General features: G+C 43.4%; 1 protein-coding gene across 1 annotated transcript in view; it reads right to left on the bottom strand.

Annotated features, from left to right (window-relative positions):
• Positions 1-2,496: 2,496 nt before the first annotated feature.
• Positions 2,497-24,799, bottom strand: part of dph6 (diphthamine biosynthesis 6) — a 114,258-nt gene continuing 91,955 nt past the window's right edge. The window contains exons 13-15 of the mRNA XM_079574206.1: positions 19,034-19,282; positions 8,359-8,740; positions 2,497-2,746 (exon numbers count right to left, since the gene is read on the bottom strand). Coding sequence (XP_079430332.1) covers positions 2,628-2,746; positions 8,359-8,740; positions 19,034-19,282 — 750 coding nt within the window. The 3' untranslated portion in view covers positions 2,497-2,627. The remainder of the gene's footprint in view (positions 2,747-8,358; positions 8,741-19,033; positions 19,283-24,799) is intronic.

Raw genomic sequence — 24,799 nt, 5'->3', positions numbered from 1 at the left:
CGTGCTGGGAGTCAATTGGTGAATGAAAGAGAAATAGGCTCTGTGCCAAATGTCGCTGCCTAACTTCCTGTTGGCCAGTGGAGGGACGCATTTCAATATCAATTAAAAATAGAAAATGATTCGAACAACAGAAGAAAACTTGTCTCATTTGATATATTTCCGATGGGGGTGCTATTTTAACATTTGTTGTCAAATCGCTAGCTTCAAAGCTAATACTTAGGCTGTGTCCACACTATTACCTATTGTGGACTATATAGTGGTCACGCCATTCATGGGAAATGTAGTCCTAACATCTTCAACATCTTAACCCTCATAAAAATGATGTAATTTGTAAAATCAGCCCAGACCTATTCACTTCAACTGCTACTGTCCCTCAAAAAGGTGCTAATTCGGGTCCGAAGTACCAACTGTCTCCATCGTCATACACAATCTTAAAGAGGGGGCATTATGCATTTTTCAGTCACATAGCACCAGTCTATATCACACTACAGTGATGACCAAACCTTCTGTTGGTCTGTAACTGCAGTAAATTAGAATAACTGCCTTGTATAAAATGTCTCTCTCAAAATGGCTGTAGTGAATGTCTTGAAATAGGCCTCTGTCTCTTTAAGAACCTCTGAGCCTTTCCGACCTGCCCCCTCCACACGCTGTCTGTGGCATCAGTGGGGAGGGGGCTCTGCTGAGGAGCAGTGGTTGGTTACTCGGCTGATGACGAAAGCTCGGAGGCGTCTCCAGGAGGTGGGGGCGTTCCTAGGAGGACTCAGGCAAACCTATCCCTAAAATGGCCGCCATCAGAGTTTTTACAGATTACTCAGAAATACGTGAATGTGCCAAGGCAACACTTCAGGCATGTTTGAAAAAGTCGATTTTGCATAATACCCTCCCTTTTAACATAGAAACTGCAGTTATGCGTAAGACCTGAGGTGGCAGCGGCGAGCAAAAAAATGACAAGTTCCATCTAGTCCCTTTCACCGAGCGCATATTCTCCAGTTTCACATTAACCAAATCTTAAAGCTTCAAGAAGGCAGAGTTTAGAGGCCGCCTCATTTGAAAGCTCAGACCTCCAAAACTGATCTTAAGTTTACTATTGCGTTGTCGCCACGTTTATCTCACGCTTATGTCGCATTTGTGAAACATTTTTCTCACATTCTTTGTGTGTTTTTGTTGTGTATTTTGTCATGATTTTGTGGCTTTTTGTCATTGCTTTGTAATGTTTTCACTCTGTACTGTATATGTTTACAGCCTAAAGGCCGGTGCAACGCCTCATTTGAAAGCTAAGATCTTGTAGCTTCAGAAAAAACGTGTAAGATCCATGTGAGTATAGCTGCTTGATATAATTTATGGGCAGGGGGATGTAAAATAAGTCAGTAATCATGTTGGGGGGGCAACTAAAACCTTTGTGTCTGGCATGTGTGCTCCAGGTGGACTGTCCACCACAGAGACCAGATCTTAACCCCATTGAGAATCGTTGGCAGGGGCGGGCTGGCCATATGTCCATTCTGGAAGAGCACAGAAGGGCCACTGGCTCTCGGGCCACCGGGCTGGCCTCTGAATATTCTCCTTAACCTCTTACCCCTGCCTTAAAGAGACTAGATGCAAGTTTGTAATTTTATACTCACTACTGCCACCTCAGGTCTTAAGCGTAACTGCAGCTTCTATATAAAGCTTGTGCATGACGGCACTTCAGACCCGAATTAACACCTTTTTGAGCGACAGTGCAGGATTTTAGAGGCAGTTGTGGTGAACAGGTGTGAGCTCATTCTACACATTAGGACCCTTTAACCGAGCTTTACCCAAATCTAAAAGTGATGTAAAGCGTCTTTGAGTGTCCAAAAAAGCGCTATATAAGTTCGTTATTATTATTATTATGATTATTAAAAGAAAAGCATCAAAATAGCAACGAAAACGAGGATGAAAACAGAACAAAAAATGTGCCGGAAAAGTAATAAAAAAACGACCCCCCCCCAAAAAAACAGCAAAAAAGAGACTAAAACACAACGACAAAGCAATGAAAAAAGCCACAAAAATGTGACAAAAACGCGGTGACGTGACCAAAAGTTATATCACTTTTGTAGGCCTCACTCTGGCGTTACTTTGTCGAGAAGCTTTAGATTTGGGTAAAGCCGAACATGAGAAAATGCGCTCGTTAAAACATGTATTTGTGAAGTGCACGTTTACGCTAATTTGGGCCAGGCTGCTCAGAGTCCAGGGCTGGTTTTCAGTCCCAGTCCGCCCCTGATCGTTGGGATGTGCTGGAGAAGGCTTTGCGCAGAGGTCACACTCTCTCATCATCAATGCAAGATCTTGGTGAAAAATGAATGAGTGAATAGTGTAATTTAAGCTAAAGACGCTGCAGCCAAATATCAGAGCGTGTGACCTTTTCAGTTGTGGTGACTTTTTGTATTAACACAGATAAAGGAAGAAATCATGAACATTATTATACTTCAATGCATATTACACTTTTCAAATAAAGTCCAATATCCCTTCTTCCCAGAGTCTTCCCAGGGCAGGCCCGTGCACGGGTATGCGGCGCCGCCCCCTCTGCCGCCTTTGATCACACGGACCTGTGCGTCGTCCATTGTGTCAAAAACGGAGCGTCCCGTTTGGAGATGCAGACTGCGGCGGTGCTATGAGCAGAACCAGCAGGACAAGAGGAGGACGTGGGACTGGCTCAGCTCCAGGACAGGGACGGGAGACAGGGCTGGAGAGGATCGTCCCGACCCGCTCCGCAGAGCGTCTTCAAGTCCTGGAACGCAGAGAAATGAGATGATGTTAAAACAAACAGCCACAACAGACACATCGGCAGGAAATCAAACATGTTTGAATTGCAAACCCGAAGCGTGGGGGATTTTATAGTCCAGAAGTAAATATGCGGAAAGCAGTGGCCAAAAACAGAGCAGAAGACTCACGCGCTCACAAACAGAAGCATGTATTTGCTGATTTGGGGTCAGTTTTTCCCCAACAAAGAGAGAAATGAAGCAGGACAGAAGACACAGACCTTTGTAGTGTGTCCGCTCTCACGATTCTATTATATATATATATAGCCTACAGTGATGTACCTGAACGCGTTCATTGAACGAAAGTTCATGAACGCGTTCATATTTTGAGCGAACGTGAACTGAACGCACTGGATTACTGCCTGATGAACGAAACCATGAACGCGTTCATTCTGGTGTCTGTGAACGGCATTTCCCGTTCTTTTTAAGTTCGTTCATTATGGTGCCAGATTTCTTATATCTGTGGTTTAAGACCGCGGATCAGTGAATATAATTATAAAACCCTGCCGCACAGTCAGAGTTTACCAGCGGGTCTAAACTCTGGCGGGTCCACGGTGTAGCTTGCGCTCGCTCCGCTCCGCCCCCGCGCCCACGGACCGACTGTGTAAAGTTCTGTGGTGCTGAACTCTGCTGTTTATGGCTCTGGCACATGTCCTGGCATACCAGTAACCAGCGGGTCCGCACGGTGCCCGCGAGCAGCCACAGTGTGAGGTTACGAAGCGAGTTTCCCTTGTTTAACGTCTGTCGCTCCAAACTCCTGTCTGCTCCGCGGTGCCACTCATTTGCATAAAGTCACAATGCGGAGTTTTTTAAACTACAAATTAGCTCCTAAAACATTTTCTTTTTCAAATGATAAATTAACAAATTAACACAAATGCAGTTGAATATCTGTAGCTTCATTTTCCACTTCTCCATTTTCCAAGAATTTAAAAATTAAACTTTAAAAAAATAAAAAACAAACAAAATATGATTAGCAAAGATATCCAAAATCCACTCTGAAAACAGTGACAGGCTGACATGAAATAGCTTTAACACTGAGTGAGGAGGCCATGATATTTTTGACTCATGGCTGAAGTCAACTTTCTCCAGCTCTCCCAAGGTTGGCAAAAATGCATCTCAAAATACTTCAGATTGTTGCTTTAAGATATAAAAAAGGGGGCAGATATTATAAGACTTGTTCTTCTCCTCTGCTCCGTTTCATTCATACTGTGTTGGCTTGGCGGTTTTATTGTGATTGTGAACATCACTTTTGAATGAAATAAATAAATAAAATGAAAAAAAAAAGAAAAAATATGGATTTTAAAAATATTTCCCTGAGAGAGGAATATACTGTACTTCTCACCTTTTTCATGCCTGAATAATAGCTCGCAGCAAAAAAAAAAGAACTATGAACTAGTTCATTTTTGGAACCATGAACGAACTATTAAGCATGAACAATTATGAACAATGAACGAACTAGTTCATTTTGAAATTTGTGAACTGAACTTTGAACTAGTTCATGTAGGAAATGAACTTTCCCAACACTGTATATATATATATATATGTGTGAACCCCCAGTCATTCTATAATCGTGTTCTATTCATTATTTATTGACCTACATTTAATCAGGATAGTCCCGCTGACATTAACCTCTTAACTCCCGCCTGAACCGAGAGGATCTTTTTCCTCACGTTATCAGATTTTTTTCCATCATTTTTTTGTTTGGTATTCAACTCATTTTTGTAACTTTTTTGTCAATTTTTTGTCATTTTTTTGTCATATTTTGGTCATTATTTTGTCAATTTTTTATCACATTTTTGTATTTTTTTGTCCATTTTTTGTCAATTTCTTTTGACATTTTTGTGACATTTTTGCCACTTTTTCATCAATTTTTCGTCACTTTTTTGTCAATGTTTTCTCACTTTTTTGTCACATTTCCATCATTGTTTTTGTCTCAGTTTTGTTTTGTTTGCTATTTTCACAGCTTTTTTCCAGAAGCTTTTGGACTGGGGTAAAGCCAAACTGGAGAAAATGTGCTCGGTTCAGGTGGGAGTTAAGGGGTTAAGAGTCTCTTTTTCAGGGGAGTCCTAGACCCAGAGGGGAATCTATTGTACATGGTTTTAATGGTAGGGGAAATCAGCGAGGAAACCTACGCAGACACGGGGGGAACATGCAAACTCCACAGAGAAAAGCCCCGTCCAGGAGGGAATCGAACCCGGGACCTTCCAGCTGCGAAGCACGAGCGCCAACGGCTGCGCCCATTCAAAGATTCAAAAGATTTTATTGTCAATTCACATCAATCAAATTGGTGTAGGGCGGGGGTGATGGATAAAACTGTTCTTCAGTCAGCCGGACCTGGCCCATGGATTCCGCAGTCTCGTCCCTGAAGGCATTACCTTGAAGAGACTGTGTGGTGGGTGTGTGGGGTCCCCTTCGCGGGTGAGACGGGTGGAGTACTTGTCCTTAATGGAGGGAAGAGGGCAGGGGTGGACTGGCCATATGTCCTGCATTCTGGAAGAGCACAGAAGGGCCACTGACTCTAGGGCCACCAGTCCCGCCTCAACCGAGCTTTACCCAAATCTAAAAGCTAAAAAGAAAAGCATCAAAATAGCGACAAAAAGAGGATGAAAAGTCAACAAAAACACGAGAAAAACACGGACAAAAAATGATAGAAAAAATAGTTGACAAAAATATGACAAAAATGTGCCGACATGACGAAAAGTTTCCATCACTTTTGCAGGTCTTAGCTTTCAAATGAGGCGTTACATTGTTGCTCTCCAGTCGAGAAGCTTTTAGATTTGGGTAAAGCCCAGTATAAAAAAACATGAATCTAAAAGGAATTCCGTGGAGTATGGTGTACCACAAGGTTCAATTTTGGGACCGTTATTATTTATTATTTATATTAATGATTTTGCTTCTGTTTCTACGACCACCTTTCTCGTTCTTTTTGCTGATGGTACCAGTCAAAATAATAATAATAAAAAGCCGAACTGGGGAAAATGCACTCGTTAATGTTATGGCGTGTGGTAAGAGGTTAAACTATGTATTTGTGGAAGTGCACAATTACGCTAATTTGGGCCAGGCTGGTCAGAGTCCAGGGCTGTTTTTCAGTCCCAGTCCACCCCTGGAAGAGGGGCTCCGCAGATCTTCTCATGTAGTGTGGACTCCCCATTCTTCACAAAATCTTTCAAGACTAAGAAAATCGTGTAGGCTGCACCCAGCTTTACTCAAAACTAAATGTTATATTTTTATAAATGGTCCTCGTTTTACATCCCTGTGAAACCCATTTCTATAGGGCATGTTACCCGAATGGCCTTTTCAGCAAAATGATAACAAAATGATAATTCAAAATGAATAAATACATTAAATGGAAATATAACAACAACAAAAAAGAAAGTGAAATAATTAACATATACAAAATGTCAAATATATATGAAAAAAGGTTTTAAAGCGGTTTATTTGGTGCCGGCCTGTGTCAGCTGTCAATCATCCTGCAAACACGTTAACATGGACAATTAAGTGCGACCTTTGTGTCCATACGTGGCCCTGTCACACTGCTCCTCTGACGGGGCCCTTCCCCTGTGACTAACCTGTTGAGACAGAGATGTTTTGGAGGTTTTATCTGCAGCATATGTCCACTCCGTCAGCTGCGCGGGTACGTCTGCGCGCCCGCCTGTAAGTGCCTGGGTTTTACCGAGGAGCCCGGGACTGGTGCCAGAGGTGCCGCATTTGACTTTTTGCGGTCATCGTCCCGTGAGTATCGGCCGTGACCCGTGATGCGGCGCCCACGGGGTGAGACTGCGGGGAGTTGGCTCTGTGCTGACTCTGTGGTGAGTCAGGGGAGTGTGCGGGGGGGGGGGGGGGGGGGGGGGGGGGGTGGGGGGGGGTCGGTTTTGTGAAGTGGAAGGACGGTGGGGCAGGGAGTTTCAAGGGCGAATGCATGTAATGAGAGAGAGTGCCCCCTGGATCAGTGCCCCACCAACCCACAAGTACAAGGTCTTCCATTCACCACAGGTCCATCCTTTACTCTGCAGTCTTCATTTCACCATCATGTTAGTCAAAGTCATACTTTTGTTAAAACTAAATGAGACTCACACTTTATTTCACACTTCCTTGTACCCTAAATGTAGTACAATGTAATGTGCTTTATACCTATCTATAATAACGTGTACCTATGTTGTTCAAACACAATGGAATAATGTGTATTAGTACTTTGGAGGTACATAATGAAATAAGGCATAAGACCTTATGTCCATTATGGTTCTTATATCTCATTACATCATGTACCACCAAAGATACACATTATCACATTGTATGTAACACATAGGTACAAGTTGTTACAGATTGTTACATTATACATTACATTGTACAAAATTTCATATGTACAATTTATCAAGGGTAGTGTAAAATAAAGTGTTCCAGTAATTTAAACTTCATGACAACGTTAGTCCTGTGCTCCTAATATGTTCACGGACCTGCTCTGTGAGGGTCAACATCATGTCAAAGACATGACACTGACTTGTGTCATTGCGATACGGTTAGGACTTGTGCTTCACAGCAAGAAGGTCCCGGGTTTGAATTCCCACCTGGACGGGGAATTCTGTGTGGAGTTTGCATGTTCTGCCCGTGTCTGTGTAGGTTTCCTCCGGGTACTCCGGTACCCCTTCCACCATAAAGATGTACAACAGATCTTGTCACTACTGAGCCGAGAGGAGAAGTCTGTGGAGAGGTCTGAGGAGAGTTCTGAGGAGACGTCTGAAGAGAAATCTGAGGGAAGATCTGAGGAGAAGTCTGAGGAGAAGTCTGAGGAGAAATCTGAGGAGAAGTCTGAGAAGAAGTCTGAGGAGTCTGCAGCTCCTGTGCCCGGAGCTGAAGCCCCAGCTGGATCTACAGACAGTCTCAGAGAAGGTCCACAGGAGGAAGAAGTCACTGAAGCCTACTGACCTGCAACTCCAGTGATCCAACTTTCAAATACACTGTCAATAAATATGGAATGACTCTTTAACATGTGTGTGCTGGGTGATTTAAAGCAGTGGGAGGGTCGGGGTCACATTTAGGTAATGTCAAAGCGTCGACAGAAATAAATGATGACTGAAGAGATCTTTTCAGATTTCACTTTGGATTTGAATTAGCGTGGAAAGTTCCTGCTTCTGGTTGCGTCGGATAGATTTGGTTTTCTTGACTCCGCATCGGACATTCAAACAGTAAAATGCACTGTTGTTTAATCCGCTTACACCCTTGTCCCACAGACGGAAACTATTTGTCTATTTGCTGTCCTCAGACAACTTCTTTCCACTCATGTCTGTCATTGTTTATAAATTGTACCAAAAAGTGTCCACATCCATGCTGGCGTAACTTTCTCTGAGATCTGTGAGAGGCAGTTGTCTCCACTTGTCATCAATCCACTGTGTTCAGTGTCCTCCATGTCAAGTACAAGGGTGAAGAGAGGGGGCATCCACAGTGCAGCGCCCGGAGACCCATCTCTAGATGTGGAGCCAGGCTGATGGTCAGAATCACCTGGCTGGAGGATTCACCTATCTGAACATGCCAGAGCACTGATTGACTGAGATCCACTGAACAATAACATTGAAGAAAATCTCACCTTTTATAACCCGCAGAGCCACTGGATGATCCCATTTGTAGAAAGCTCTCGCACACAGCGGCACCAGCTCGGCTCCCATCTCCTCCGACGCTTTCCTGAACACTGTCCCGAGGTCCTGCGCCGTCCTCTCCGCGTCGGCCTCCTTTAAACCCGCGCCGGTCAGTGACAACGACACACAGGCGCTCCTCCCATCAGCCGACCTCACGCCATGGCACTCGATACCCCCGGCCGCCATCTCGGACGCCACGTGATAGGAGGTGCGTTGGTCGGGGTCGTCCAGGGCAGCGGTGACGTGGAGTTCGACGGACGCTCCTTTTGGTAGAGAAGGGACCACAGCGACGGAGAAGGGGCAGGAGGCCACGTCAGGGCGCCCGAAAGTGTCCTGTAATTAGAGACACGGATGGAACAGCAGATTAAAGAGTGAGGTGGTCCTGGTGGGACTCCTTATTATGACCCAAAACAATCAAAACATTTTTGTGAAGGACGCAGGACAAAAGATAAGATGTTTCTTCTTTTCTTCCTATCTTTAAAGTTGTTTCATTAGGAAGTGTTTGAGTTTGAGAGCTAAAACACTCACAGAGCAGCGTGTTTGATTTGAGGCTAGTGTTTGGGCCGATCCTGGACAACATTATGCTGGACTTTTTTGGAGACAAAGCTGTTGAGGTGGGTTAGGGTTAGGGGTTGGAAGACTGGACCTGACAATGAGCGTTGCGCTGGATCTATCATTAACTAGAGCCGATTATATGCAGGAGAAACCATTACAAACGTTTCATGTGTGTTTGCAGGCCTGGAGTGTCTACAGCCTTCAGTTCAGAGGTAAGTGATGATGACACACATTTGCTCACACACGCATGACATGGAGCTAAAAGTAGCACCATCGCTTTAGTATGATGCACACCGTCAGATTTTTGCATTGTTAAAGGGGGGGTATTATGTCATTCCCTCATTAAAAACATGCCTGAAGTGTTGCCTTGGCACATTCACATATTTTTGAGTAATCTGTAAAAACTCTGATGGCGGCCATTTTAGGGATAGGTTTGCCTGAGTCCTCCTAGGAACGCCCCCACCTCCTGGAGACGCCTCTGAGCTTTCGTCACCAGCCGAGTAACCACTGATGCCACAGACAGCGTGTGGAGGGGGCGTGTCGGAAAGGGTCAGAGGTTCTTAAAGAGACAGAGGCCTATTTCAAGACATTCGCTACAGCCATTTTGAGAGAGCAATTTTATACAAGGCAGTTAATCTAATTTACTGCATTTACAGACCAACAAAGGGTTTGGTCATCATTGTAGTGTGATATAGACTGGTGCTATGTGATTGAAAAAAGCATAATACCCCCTCTTTAAAGCATTGAAACAAAGCCACAGTGAATGTGTTCTGCAGTCAAAGCTGGACCTTGAACAAAATGCGAAAAAATGAGTCACGTCTTAAAAGGAAACTTGTGACCGCTCGTAAAACGTTGATCATTTTAACACATTCAGTGCCAAAAAAAGGGAAAAAATATGTTCTGCCGTTACACCTTATGTGTGATTTTGGGAATCCGCTGTGGTGCTACAAATATCATGAAAAATGGTCTGGATTGTTGGCACTCAGCGCGGCACTCAATGTGTTAAGCAAAACTACGAAGAACAAAGAACACAGAGAGGGAGAAAATATCTTACAGAAATATTTCTCATCACACTTCAACCTCTCAGCAGACTTCATGTAACATTACTGCTCACCAACGCACCCACAAACTCCCCGCCTGCTCCTCCCGAGGGCCGCTTTCACTTGACACTTTGACGGGCCGCCAATTAGGCCGCCATTGTGCGTTGATCCAGGGTAATGATAGTGTACAAACAAAGTCCGCCACAACTCGTATCGAACCAAACGCATTTCGCCTTTAGAGCCGGCGTCGCTGGCGTGACAGCTCCCCATCACCCCTCGGGCCACTTCAGCCGCACGCGAGCCGCCAAAGTCTCCAGACGGCTATTAGCGGCTATCGAAACATCTCGCCCGCTAATAACGCCGCCTAATGGGGCAAAAATGAGCGCTTTATCCCGACGTTATTTCAATCCGCGAGTCGATTCGGCGGCGAAAAACACTTAAACCCCCCCCCTTTGCAATTTGAGGGATCCATTTTTGCCGCCACTCACACCCCAGTGGCTAAGTGCACGATAATGACGGGTTACTTACATTTGAGTTTGAGACGCGCGGGTCCAAGAAAGAAAAAAATATCGAGCCGCGTACGTGCCTTTGATGGCATTCGACAGCGGCGACCCCAAAACAGAGACAAGAGGCACTTTGGGTTAAACCTGAGAGAACCAGGGACGCAGCGTCAATGAAAGGTTTTACGCTGGAAGTAAAAATCAATGGGAGTGCGGAGTTGGTCACAAAATGTCACTGATTTATTTGGGCAGTTCCACCACAAGTCGGACGCTGCAGGTGAATAGGGGAATAATGTGTTTGGAGATATAAATTTGAAACTTTTGCTGCTGGATGACTGATGTGAATATTAGGAAATAATGCATTGAAAATGTTCTGTTATTTTTTTCCATCAAGACATGTAAAAATTAAAAACAGTATATTTTCATTGACTAGCTAAATCTATTATAGAAAACGCTATCTCAATGGCCGCCGCCTGGGCGCCGCCATGTTTATTTCCCATACCGACTTTGAAGCTAAGCAGGGAAGTGCCTGGTTAGAACTGGGATGGGAGACCGTTCCTCGGATGCTAAGCAGGGAAGTGCCTGGTTAGAACTGGGATGGGAGACCGTTCCTCGGATGCTAAGCAGGGAAGGGCCTGGTTAGAACTGGGATGGGAGACCGTTTGGGAACACCAGGAAGCCTGGCGACAGTACTGAGTGTGTGCGTGGTTGGTGGTGCTGCTGTCCGAGGACAACCCGCTGGCACAAATACGCGAGTGCACGAGATCTGACTGCCGTGCGTGTGCGTGCATCCAAACAGGGCGATGTGTGTGTGCGCGCGTGTGTGTGTGTTCGTGCGTGTGTGTATGTATGTGTGCGCGCGCATTCAAACAGGGCGATGTGTGCGCGTGTGTGTGCGCGTGCGTGCCCAAAACCTGCTCAAACACGAGCCTCTAATCAAACGCGCTGCTCCGACTGATTTATCCTCCGTGTGAGTACAAGCGAAAATGAAACTACAACTTAACGAGCGCATGGCCTGCACTGCGTAGTTTTTTTCTTTTTTTTTCTTTGCTGCTGTACCATTTGTTTTCTATTTTGCTTTCACGTATTGTGAGCCCAGAGGTACATTTTATTCTAAAGCAGCTTTGAACGCATTGCCACTTTTATTGTAAGGTTATAAATACTGTCTAACAACGATCATTAGGCTTTTTCATTTCAAAACCTACTTATTATTTATTTTTTTGTACACTACCGTGATGCACCAAACCACGGGTCCTGCACCGTGAACCGAACCGTTAGAGCCGAACCCCTAATATTTATCCATAATTATTCCACTGTCTCTTGAATCCTGTTCCCCGAGTTTAGCGAAAATATTGTCGTTGTTTATAAGAAAGGAGTGCGGGTGCATCAAACACTCCAATTGCAGTTTGTTTGAAATTGTTTTTTGCCTTCATTCTTTTACACATTTGTAGTGGCCATAGTTTTTGGAATGGGTTGGGAACCACTGGTCTACAGCTGAACTGTGTGACGGGTTGGACATTTCTTTGTAATCACTCACAATCTAAGAATATCAAATGTGGAGACTAGCGAGGCCCGGCCAAAGGCCGGGTCTCAGCTAGTAATGGATAAAGCAATGTTTAACCTCTTAACTCCCGCCTGAACCGAGAGGAACTTTTTTGTCATTTGTCATTTTTTGTCAAATTTTTGTCATTTCTTTGTCACATTTTTGTCATTTTTTGTCATATTTCTGTCATTTTTTCATCCATTTTTAATCAATTTTTTGTCATTTTTTTGTCACATTTTGTCACATTTTTGTCATTTTATATCACATTTCTGTCATTTTTTTGTCAATTTTTCATCACATTTTTGTAATTTTTTGTCCCATTTTTGTCATTTTTTTGGTCAATTTTTTTATCACATTTTTGTCCCATTTTTGTCATTTTTTTGTCATTTTTTGTCACATTTTTGTTAATTTCTTGTGACATTTTTGTGACATTTTTACCACTTTTTCATCAATTTTTCGTCACTTTTTTGTCAATGTTTTCTCACTTTTTTGTCACATTTCCATCATTGTTTTTTCGTCTCAGTTTTGTGGCTATTTTCACAGCTTTTTTCCAGAAGCTTTTGGACTGGGGTAAAGCCAAACTGGAGTAAATGTGCTCGGTTCAGGTGGGAGTTAAGGGGTTAAAGGAACAGGCCACCGTTTTTTTTCCATACTGAGATATCTTCTTACCTGAGCTTAGACGAGTTGATGCGTACCTGTCTGGACTTTACGCGTGTGCTCAGTCACACTAAAAGACCCAAGATGTTGTTAGTATTTGGCCTCTCCCAATGTATTCCTATAGCTCCAAAGGGGGGTGAAGGTGGAAGCTGCCACACTGTTCCACAGGCACAAAGACCAGACAGGTACGCATCAACTCGTCTATGCTCAGGTAAGAACATACCTCAGTATGGAAAAACTGTGGCCTGTTGAAAAAAGTGGAGAAAAAAAAATCAGTGAAAAATCGGTAAAAAATTCTAATATTGCCTTAGATTTTGGGTTCAAGCTCAATGAATCAGGCGGGGAAAATGCCTCTAAAAAAAACTTTAAGATTGGAAAGTAAGAGCTACTAAAGTGGACGTATTATTGCACGTATTATTACCTTTCACAGTACACACATAGGTGTGGGAAAAAGGCTAAAAGTCATAAAATAAGCATCGCAAAGTTTTGTCTATTTTATACTCTGACATTAAAACTAGGATGTTGAGGAGGAAAAATAGCTAAACACGTTTTCACTTGCTGAGTCCCCCCTTAATGCAACATTATATCGACGATCATCATTTCCCTCAAGATTTGTAACCAATTTGGTGAGAAAAAGCATATTTACTTTGTATAGTTTGGACCAAGTGCACCACACAGAGAAAAAAAGAAGAAAACGCTTCAAATGTTATAAGAAATTAGTTCTGCATATTGTCAGAGGTGAAATATCAATCATATGCCTAAGCACGTGAAACAAAAACCATCACAAAGTTCAACGTCTTCTCTCTAAGCACATATGAACTAAGGTCAAATGACTGTGTGTCTCTCCCACTGAGTTGGCCCCTGCTCTGACGGAAATTATGACTTCAACATCCAGAATGTCATGAACTATTGCATTCATTCATACCCTGCTAACAACCAAACCCAACGTGCTCCCTTTTGCTTTGAACCGCTGAGCCAACTTCCTCCGTGTTACATTTTGTCGGGCGCGATGTAACCTGGTCCTGACAGCTGGTGGTCCGGTTGATGAAAGCCTCGGCGCTGGAGGCCTGGGACGGCTCTCCCCTTGGTCTGGAGCACCCAAGGGCCGTGTGTGAGGTGGCCTTTAAAGCCTGGCTGAGCGCTGTCACTTCCTCTCCCGCCGCTCCCCTCACTCTCTTCCCCGCTCTGGTCTGGCTTGAATCGGTATTGACAAGGCCCCTCCAGGAGAATACCTTGCTCGCGCTAATCTAACATTTATCAAAGGCTCGGCCCGTACGGGGGCTGTCACTCGGGCTGACGGGACAAAAGCACAGCGCTGACACGGCTATTGTTCCCCGGTCTGCTGTTAGCCTCCTCTGTTGATGCTGATCAGTGGCTCGGCTCAAGAAATCGCACAACCGTCTTGGCACTTGCCCGTCATTGCTGCTTGTCCGTGATCTTCTTAGACTTTAGGCCACAGTGAGGATGACAACCTGGAATGTCAAGTTACATTTCGACCACACGCATTGTTTTCTTAAATGTTGAAAATGGTAGGACTTTTTTGTTGGTGAACTGTGCCTTCATTTCAGTACTTGAGTAAAAGTACACATACAACTGGTGAAATACAACTCCAATGCAAGTAAAGGATGCTCGTATTTACTTTAGAAAATACTTGAATCAAATCATTTTGAAATGTGTGAAGATTATGCCCAAATTCACCACCTGTATGGCAACAAAATGGGGACAAAAAAACATACCTGTGGTAAGCCAGTGGCATTAAAGTAAAGGGGGAGGAAAAAATTGTTTTCCCTTTTTACTTTTCCAGCAGAAAATTATATCTTTATCTTTTCAATGTCGTGTAGAAAAATATCCCACAAATAAAGTTAAAGAAATTGCCAGAAAATGTGAGAGTTTGTATCAGGTCACATTTTGGAAACCTCAAATGATGGCATTTCAAAGAAAAGATTCTGGGTTATAAACAAGTACACCTTCTTAACCGGTCAAGACAGTAATGTAAATGCAAAACGATCAGTGATTTAACTCAATGCAAAAGTCCATCAAGCTAGTGCTAACCACTTCAAAGTCAACTCATCCAAGCGAGAATGCAAATGACTAAAAGACACAAACAAGAAGCACTTGCTAATTACTGCCCCCATATTTCCAAACGTTTGAGACGTTGTTATTGGTCGACGCCTTGTTTAACAGTTATGGACTCTGATTGTGTTCACTCACGGTTCTTTGAGGGCTAACGTAGTGGAAGCACTGTTTCACACCCGCAGCCTGCTCCCAATTAACCCTGGGCCGGTCTCCATCCACCTGATTACACACATTACAGCACAAACAAGCACAAAACGAGGTGGGCTCCAAAATAAACCAGATGTGTGGCCATGAAGCACTTTGCGTTAGCCTATCTGGATGTTCATGTGGAAGGCTGGGAATCTTAAGTAAGTGGATTTTAAGTCAAAAAAGGGAATAAAAAGGGGAAAGGGGAAAAAGGCACCATTTTCAAGTTGTAAGTTTTATACCTACAAATGAAACAAAGTTCCTATGTATTTGTAAAATGTTATCACTTTACATAAGTACGTCATTGGTATTTGTTACTTTAAAGTGGGGGTATTATGCAAAATCGACTTTTTCAAGCTTTACATCATGTTATTATGTCATTCCCTCATTAAAAACATGCCTGAAGTGTTGCCTTGGCACATTCACGTATTTTTGAGTAATCTGTAAAAACTCTGATGGCAGCCATTTTAGGGATAGCTTTGCCTGAGTCCTCCTAGGAACGCCCCCACCTCCTGGAGACGCCTCCGAGCTTTCGTCACCAGCCGAGTAACCAACCACTGCTCCTCAGCAGAACCCCCTCCCCACTGATGCCACAGACAGCGTGTGGAGGGGGCGTGTCGGAAAGGCTCAGAGGTTCTTAAAGAGACAGAGGCCTATTTCAAGACACATCAAGACGGGTTGGTGCAGGTCAGAAAAAAAGCCGACCTGCGCATCTCTACTGTGTGGAGTTTGCATGTTCTCCGTGTGTCTGCTTCCCCTACCACTAAAAACATGTACAATAGGTCAGGAAGAATGAGAGTGTGTTTGAGAGTGCAAGTGTGGGATATGCAAATTAGCCCAAGCGTGGTGTGTTCATTAACATGCACTGTCCCAACCAAACCAATACATTAAAAAAAAAAATGATCCCAGACCTGATGAGTGATATATCACTTGCATCGCTTGTTGTAAGTACATTTTTAGTGACCTTAACGTGGAAAGAGTCTCCTTTTCAGGTGAGTTAAGTGGGGAAAATAACGCACACACTACACTGTAATAACGCTGATAGTATAGCAAGGTGTGGATCTCCTCAGGGTAGTCCCTTTTCCCCTTTAATATTCCTCGTCCCGCCTCCAGTGACAGAGTGGCGGAGACGGCATCTGGAGGAGTCTCGCTTGGGCTCTCCGAGGGGAGCGTTGTGAGCGTTTGACCTGTGGTAAATATTCTAATTACACTCGGTTCAAATGGTGCTTAGGCTAATCCTGCCCCCAGAGACACCGACCCCCTCCCCTCTACACCTCATCACATCTGCCCCGCTGCGGCACGTCACTACAAAGATACCCAACATATCGTCAACGCCATAGCTGCCAGCGGAGGGCGCACGAACAGAGCGGTTCAGACTGAAAAAGAAAGTTGCGAGCTGTTAGAAAGCTGAACATTTGAGTGCTGAGAGGAGCTGGTGACCACTACGTGAAACAACAACAGAAGACTGCAATGCCTGAAGTGTAGGGCTGTGCAATTAATCGAAATTCGATTACGATTTCGATTACAACAATAAACGATTACAAAATTAGCATAATCGCAAAAAAACGGTTATAATTTTTTTTTTCAAAATTGTTTTTTTAAAAAAAAATTAACATTTTTTTTTCTAATTTTTAATTTTGGGATTTTTGTAACTTTTTTGCTGGATCTTTGTCATTTTTTTATGTTTTTTTGTCATTTTTTTGAATGTTTTTTGTCATTTTTTTAAATGTTTTTTTGTCTTTTTTTTATGGATTTTCGTCACTTTTTTGCTGGATTTTTTTTTTTTTTTATGGATTCTTGTCATTTTTTTGATGTTTTTTTGTCTTTTTTTTTGATGGATTTTTGTCATTTTTTAATGTTTTTTTAGTCATTTTTTTGATGGATTTTTGTCATTTTTTTGTCGTTTTTTTTATGGATTTTTGTCACTTTTTTGATGGATTTTTGTCATTTTTTAAATATTTTTTTTGTCATTTTTTTAAATATTTTTTGTCATTTTTTTAAATGTTTTTTTGTCTTTTTTTTATGGATTTACGTCACTTTTTTGCTGGATTTTTGTCTTTTTTTGATGGATTCTTGTCATTTTTTAAATGTTTTTTTGTCTTTTTTTTTGATGGATTCTTGTCATTTTTTTGATGTTTTTTCAGTCATTTTTTTTGATGGATTTTTGTAATTTTTTGATGGATTTTTGTCATTTTTTTGTCGTTTTTTTGATGAATTTTTGTCACTTTTTGGATGGATTTTTTTAAAGGTAACAAATAATCGTTTGAATAATCGTGATTTCAATTATGACAAAAATAATCGTGATTATTATTTTTTCAATAATCGAGCAGCCCTACTGAAGTGGACATCAAACTGGAATATACGACCGAGACATCCTGCGTGAAAGTGAGCGCAAACTTCAGAAAGTCGTCCCAAATGTTCCTTGACTTTATGCAAAAGAAAAAGTGTCAAATCACCGAACAAACAGCCGTCACCTCCTCACGCGAGATTCCCAACACTCCTATAGCAAATGTATGCAAATTCGCAAAGTACTTCTGACAATGAGATGCGGCGGCTCCAACTTGACAAGCTCATCTGTTTCTGACACAAAGTTGACACTCTAACCCCGGGGATGCGCGCCGCCACATGCTGGAGGTGGGCTGCTCGGCTAACCCTTATTCCCCCATGGCTGCGGACAGATTACAGGGGGAGGAGAAGGGCCCTTTTAGGCTCCTCAGAGAAGATGGCGGGGGTGGGGTGGAGTGTAAGCTGGCCTGGGACTACCAAGAAGGAAAAAAAGAAAAAAAAACGGATGTAGTGGTGGTGGTTGGCGGTTGGCGGTGTGGGGGGCAGAGGATTAAAGCCGAGACATCTGCTTGAGAGGTATCAAAGACTGCAGCGTTTCCCCACATCATCAACTTTTCATGAGCGCGCCTCGCTGGTAAATATCAGCCCGAGCGGAGCGAGTCTCGAGGGGGGGGGGAGAAGGTTTGAAAGGGGCGAGGAACTTTAAACACGCGGCTCAAAAGGCCCCAGGAAAAGTTGGCCACGTCGACGTCAATGATCTCACTGCGCCGTTGGGTTGGATTAGATTCAATTATACTGTTGGTTTGATGTTTCGGAATGTTGTCCCTTCATCCTTAGCTTCTTCTCTCAGATTTTTTCTTCGTTTCTGTAAGTTGGACAACACCTACAGTATACTCAACCTCTTAACTCCCACCTGAACCGAACAACATCAACAGATTTTTTTTCCATCATTTTTTTTGTTGGCTCTTCAATTCATGTTTGTAACTTTTTCGTCACATTTTTTGGTCATTTTTTGTCACATTTTTGTCATTTTTTCTACAATTTTTTAAATCAATTTTTAGTCATTTTTTAGTCATTTTTTCATCAATTTTTTGTCATTTTTTCGTCAATTTTTTGTCATTTTTTCACACATTTTTCGTCACTTTTTTGTCAATGTTTTCTCACTTCTTTGTCACATTTCCATCATTGTTTTCGTCTCAGTTTTGTTGCTCTTTTCACAGCTTTTTTCCAGAAGCTTTTGGATCGGGGTAAAGCCAAACTGGAGAAAATGTGCTCGGTTCAGGTGGGAGTTAAGGGGTTAAATGAATTGTATTGCGCATGCCCTCAGTCACGCAAAACGACCAAAGATGTTGTTAGCATTGGGCCTCTCCCAATGTATTCCTACAGCTCCAAATGGGGATGAAGTTGGAAGCTACCACGCTCTTCCACGGGCACGCACAAAGACCAGACAGGTACGTGTCAACTCGTCTAAGCTCAGGTAAGAACATAGCACAGTATGGAAGAACTGTGTGCCCTCAGCCTCGCAAAAAGACCAAAGATGTGGTTAGCATTTGGCCTCTTCCAGTATATTCCTATAGCTCCAAACAGGGTGAAGTTAGAACCGACCACGCTCTTCCACGGACATGCACAAAGACCAGACAGGTTTGTAGAGAGATTTAGAAGAAGCAGAGCTGTCTTCAAGTCCAGTTCTCTGAGTGACAGGGACCGCAGTGCAGAGACCTGAGCACAGGACTAATATGGTCCTTAAATGGGCAAATTTATATAGCGCCAAAACCTTGCTAACCTCCTCTTCCTGATCCGCCTTGACCATGTCCCTCCACGCGTCCCGGACGAGGCGGGCGTCTTCGGGCCGGGTGGCGTAGCAGTGGGCCTGGAGCACGTGGGACGGGGTCAGGCCGGGGAGCGCGGCCTGGAGGACCTTCTGGACGTGGGTGAAGGAGAGCCGGGCCTGCGGTCCGCTGCCTGCCTTCAAAAGCTCCATGGTGCAGGGGACGAGCGCGATCTGACCCGCGCAGAACACCAGCTCATTCACCTGGGGGAGGACGCAGACAGAGTTCATTAACGGGTTTGACATCGCTGAAAGAGAAAGTGAGTGACCTGACTCAGAACATTGCTGAGAGCAGGACATGGCCAGCTCCAGGGACATCTCACTCATTAGCTTTAACAATGAACACATTAGTTGAGCGGTTCTCAAACTGTGATACATGATGTCAATTCGTGCTTTAGCAATGCATCGAAGATATTATTCTGGCGTAAACGTAACTTAAAGAGGGGGTATTATGCTTTTTTCAATCACATAGCACCAGTCTATATCACACTACAATGATGACCAAACCTTCTGTTGGTCTGTAAATGCAGTAAATTAGAATAACTGCCTTGTATAAAATTGCTCTCTCAAAATGGCTGTAGTGAATGTCTTGAAATAGGCCTCTGTCTCTTTAAGAACCTCTGACCCTTTCAGACACGCCCCCTCCACACACTGTCTGTGGCATCAGTGGGGAGGGGGTTCTGCTGAGGAGCAGTGGTTGGTTACTCGGCTGGTGACGAAAGCTCGGAGGCGTCTCCAGGAGGTGGGGGCGTTCCTAGGAGGACTCAGGCAAACCTATCCCTAAAATGGCCGCCATCAGAGTATTTACAGATTACTCAAAAATACGTGAATGAGCCAAGGCAACACTTCAGGCATGTTTTTAATGAGGGAATGACATAATAACATGATGTAAAGCTTGAAAAAGTCGATTTTGCATAATACCCCCCCTTTAAAGCAGTACTACGTAACTTGTTTACCATAATAAATCATTTTCGTAGTCCCTCTGGGGTAATACAAGTGTTAATGGGATGATTAGGGGGTCTTTCAGCTCCCCCTGGTGTCTCTGGCCAGACAACCACCATTGCAATTTCGCTGTACCGGGTCAGAGGCCCCAATACACACAACAACAGAATCACGAAGAAGAAGCTAACAGGCTAACGGGCAAAGCTAACTGCGGGCTAGCGCCTCGTAAACAGTATTTACAGCCAAGTTTGAGTGACAAAAAAGATCTCCATTGTGTAATTGGATGTGCAATATCCCTCTGTCCCTTTGTCTTTTCTGTCAGTGTAGTATTTACTCTCACGGACAATTAATGAGTGAAAAAACGCAACATACTACGACACCTGTACTTGTGTTACTTTGTAGAGCTTTAAACCTATTTTCGATATAATCTACTTGTTTCAGACTCTTTTTTGGACCAGGTTTAGTTCTGATCTTATCTCAATCTAGGCCTGGTGGTATTGGAATGTCAAATATTAGTTTTTTGTGAGTTTTTTAACATCTGAAAAACATTGCCTAGATCAAAAGAACAGTGTGGAAACCAGACTTAGAGAGACTTGGTGCATTTGGTCTGCTCACTGGTTTTCGGTCGCTCAGAGAATATAATTTAAAACAGCTCTGCTTGTGTAAAAGTCTATTCATGGTTTAGCACCAAAGGACATGTTAGAGCCATATGAACTATCTCGGGCCCTGAGAACTTCAGGGCCCGACTCTGGTGGTTCCCCAGAGTCAGGGGAACCACCAGAGTCAGGACTAAAACACGCTGAGGCTAAAGCTAAAATCTGGAACAGCCTTCATGAGGATGTGTGAGACAGGCCTCAACTCTGACAATGTCCAAACCCAGGCAGAAAACAGTTCTTTTTTTGTTTTATGGACTGATCGGTTCTGCTTTCATGTCATTTTATGTAACTGTGAAGCCTTGTGCGTGAATTGTGCTCGACAAATAACAGTGTTAATTTTGACAACATATATTATTTTAGTTTTAGTCTTAGTCTTCTGACTAAAATGTAATTTAATTTTTGAGATTTAGTCTAAAAAAACTTTTCAATTTTAGTCTAGTTTTCGTCGACTAAAATTGCATGTCAATTTAGTCGACTAAATTTAAGACTAATTTAGTCGTCTTTGCATTGCATTCGGATGCCTCTTGGTCGCCTCCCGCGGGAGGTGTTCCAGGCATGTCCTAGTGGGACAAGGCCTCGTGGAAGACCCAGGACACGGTGGTGGGACTATGTCTCCGAGCTGGCCTGGTGTCACCTCGGGGTCCCCCCAGAACAGCTGGAGGAGGTGTGTGTGGATCGGGAAGTTTGGGCATCTCTGCTGAGACTGCTGCCCCCGCGACCCGGCCCCGGATAAAGCGGAAGAAAATGGATGGATGGATGCATTGATAATATTCATTATAATCATATTTAATCAAGGTCCTTGACTTCATGGAGCTGCTCCACATGAATAAAGCACAAACCTGTTCATTTGGCAGAGAATTTACATGATCTGAGGCTCTTTCAGACTGTCAATAGAAGTTTGGATGATTTTAGTCTCTCCTTTTCATTTTTATTTAGTCTTATTTTAGTCGACTAAAATATCTGGACATTTTAGTCATAGTTTTAGTCTCATGAGGAACATTTAATTTAGTTTTAGTCCTATTTTAGTCGTCAAAAATAACTCTTTGACTAAAATTAAGACTAAATATTTTAGTCGACGAAATTAACACTGACAAATAAACTTCCCTTGCCCTTTAGCCTAAGTTGAACCCGTGAAGTAAAAGCTCGTAGTAATAGTGTCGCGCCATATGACAAATGTTGGTCAAAACCCGTTCCATGATTGATGTGACTTGATGAAAACTACTGTTACAAAAGGGGAGGAGACTTGTGACATTTTGAGAGCGCGTTGTTTATCAAGACACGAGGAAGCGCCGGCTCAAATTAGCATTACAATAAAGTGTTAATAGAAATACTGCCGTGGAAAACTTCTGATTGGACGCGGAGACATAGCACTTTTTTTTTCGCAACCCGGCCTTTTCGAAAATTGAGTTGTGTACGAACCAAACAGAAACCCGACGAACTCAAGACCTCGCTAACAAAAGGTGCCATAATCAATTAGCATGAATTAGCGGAGTGTGTGTGTGTTTGGAAAACTGTTCCGTCACTTCGCGGGTCCCTCCTGCGCCGTTTTGCAGCGCGTTATCGCCCCGCAGCTCCGCGCTAAGGTATTCTGCGCGAATCCCCTTTTGTGCATTAGACGCTACTCGTGCTCGTAATTAGGCGAGCGATAATAAGCTCAATTCTGGTGTTAAGTACCTCGGTTAAAATTAAGCCTCACACATTATGCGAGGAGCGGAAAAATCTATGTGTTTAATGCGGAGAGAGGAGCGGGGGATAAGGCGGACATGTTAGGGAGGTCGAGCCCTCAGAGACCTATGGATGTAGGGCCGGGGAAATGTAAACGTTCACCGGTGACATGGAGGTAATAGGACGGGGCAGGGAGCGAGGGGGGACAAGTCTCCCGAGGATTGGACGGGATCGATGGAGACACAGTGTCCTTCAGCGGTTTGGATGTGAGCAGCCGTAACATTAGTGGGTGGTACAAGTAGACCGTGAATTGTAACTAGAGGGTTTAAAGAATGATGGAAGCCAATGAGTCTGAACTGCGGCGCTTAACTCCACATTTGGCCTTTCAAAAAGTTTCTCTTACAGGGTTTACACAGGCATAATCAAGGCAAATGTAATGCTTTTTAATGGCATTTTTTAATGTACAAATACTATATGTTAATGCCACACATGCATTTTTTGAGATTTGCAAACATTTCATCAAACAGAGGAAAGAGAATTGGACAAAGCGGGAAACTTTTAAAGGAATAGGCCACCGTTTTTGCATACTGAGATATGTTCTTACCTTAGCTTTGACGAGTTCTTTAGGACCTGTCTGATCTTCACCCGTGCCTTCAGTCACGTAAACACAGCGCAGACGGCGTTAGCATTTAGCCTCTCCCTCTCTCCTCTATAGCTCCAAAACAGGTCAAGATAGAAGCTACCAAGCTCTTCCACGTTTTCCCTATTTAAATATGGTTACGTGAAGTGTTCCACTACAAAGTATAATTACACAAAATTAAACAATGTGGATTTTCTAAGCGGATAAAAGGGAGGACTATATTGTAAGGCGTAATAATATCAGGAGTAGTTTGAAATCCGCGCAGTAATCTTCACTTTACTGTGCGGATGCCAAATTACTCCTGGTATTATTACGTGACTGAAGGCACGGGGGAAGATCAGACAGGTCCTAAAGAACTCGTCAAAGCTAAGGTAAGAACATATCTCAGTATGTAAAAACGGTGGCCTATTCCTTTAAACAAACAAAATGTGGTCAACTCAGTATGTTGTAGACCAGGGGTCGGCAAAGTCAGGCCCAGAGGCCAAATCCGGCCCTTCTGTAAAGAACCTCTGGAACTCAAGATGATTTTAACATTTTTAAAGTTAAAGTAATAGTGTAAAAATGTGAGAAATGCTGTCAATTACTTACAATTACAAAAGTAATTTCCAAACAGAACACCCAGTGAGGTAATACACTATGTACAACACTGGCATTTGTAAAGTGGGGCTTTACTTTGGGCTTAAAGGGGGGGTATTATGCAAAATCGACTTTTTCAAGCTTTGCATCATGTTATTATGTCATTCCCTCATTAAAAACATGCCTGAAGTGTTGCCTTGGCACATTCACGTATTTTTGAGTTATCTGTAAAAACTCTGATGGCGGCCATTTTAGGGACAGGTTTGCCTGAGTCCTCCTAGGAACGCCCCCACCTCCTGGAGACGCCTCCCAGCTTTCGTCACCAGCCGAGTAACCAACCACTGCTCCTCAGCAGAACCCCCTCCCCACTGATGCCACAGACAGCGTGTGGAGGGGGCGTGTCTGAAAGGGTCAGAGGTTCTTAAAGAGACAGAGGCCTATTTCAAGACATTCACTACAGCCATTTTGAGAGAGCAATTTTATACAAGGCAGTTATTCTAATTTACTGCATTTACAGACCAACAGAAGGTTTGGTCATCATTGTAGTGTGATATAGACTGGTGCTATGTGGCTGAAAAAAGCACAATACCCCCTCCTTAAATTGGCAAGTTTGGCCCTTCGTCTTTTTACTGCCTTTGCTCGGCCTGATACTGTCAGATCTCTGAAGCTAAGCAGGAAGGGCCCGGTCAGTACTGGGATTGGAGACCGTTTGGGAACACCAGGAAGCCTGGGTGGATGTAGTGAGTGAGTGGTGGTGGTGGTGGTCGGAGGAGGAGCCAATGGCCAGAACAGTAGCTTACCACCACCAAGTAAGGAGTGAATGAACAATGCAATGTTAAGAGTCTTTGAGTGTCCAGAATAGTGCTATATGAAACCAATGCATTATTATTTATTATGAAAATGAAGAAAATCGGCCCTCCACCACACAAACTTGCCTTCGCCTGTTTTCCACCATCAGTTTGGTCTTTTCGATGAAGAGTAAAAATTGTTGAGCAGTGTCATCATTGTCACCCCCCATAAAATTGATTTAATGCCAGTTTGAATCCAAATGAATGCTTTTTAATGACATTTAAAGGAACAGGCCATTGTTTTTCCATATTGAGACATGTTCTTACCTTCGCTTAGATGAGTTGATGAGTACCTGACAGGTCTTTGTGCCCGTGGAAGAGCTTGGTGGCATCTAACTTCACCCCCGTTTGGAGCTACAGGAATACATTGAGAGAGGCCAAATGCTAACAACAT

This window comes from Gobius niger (assembly GCF_951799975.1).
Source record: "Gobius niger genome assembly, chromosome: 16".
Lineage (NCBI taxonomy): Eukaryota > Metazoa > Chordata > Actinopteri > Gobiiformes > Gobiidae > Gobius > Gobius niger.
The sequence above is the reverse complement of the archived record's forward strand: the minus strand, read 5'-3'. Positions and strand labels throughout refer to the sequence as shown.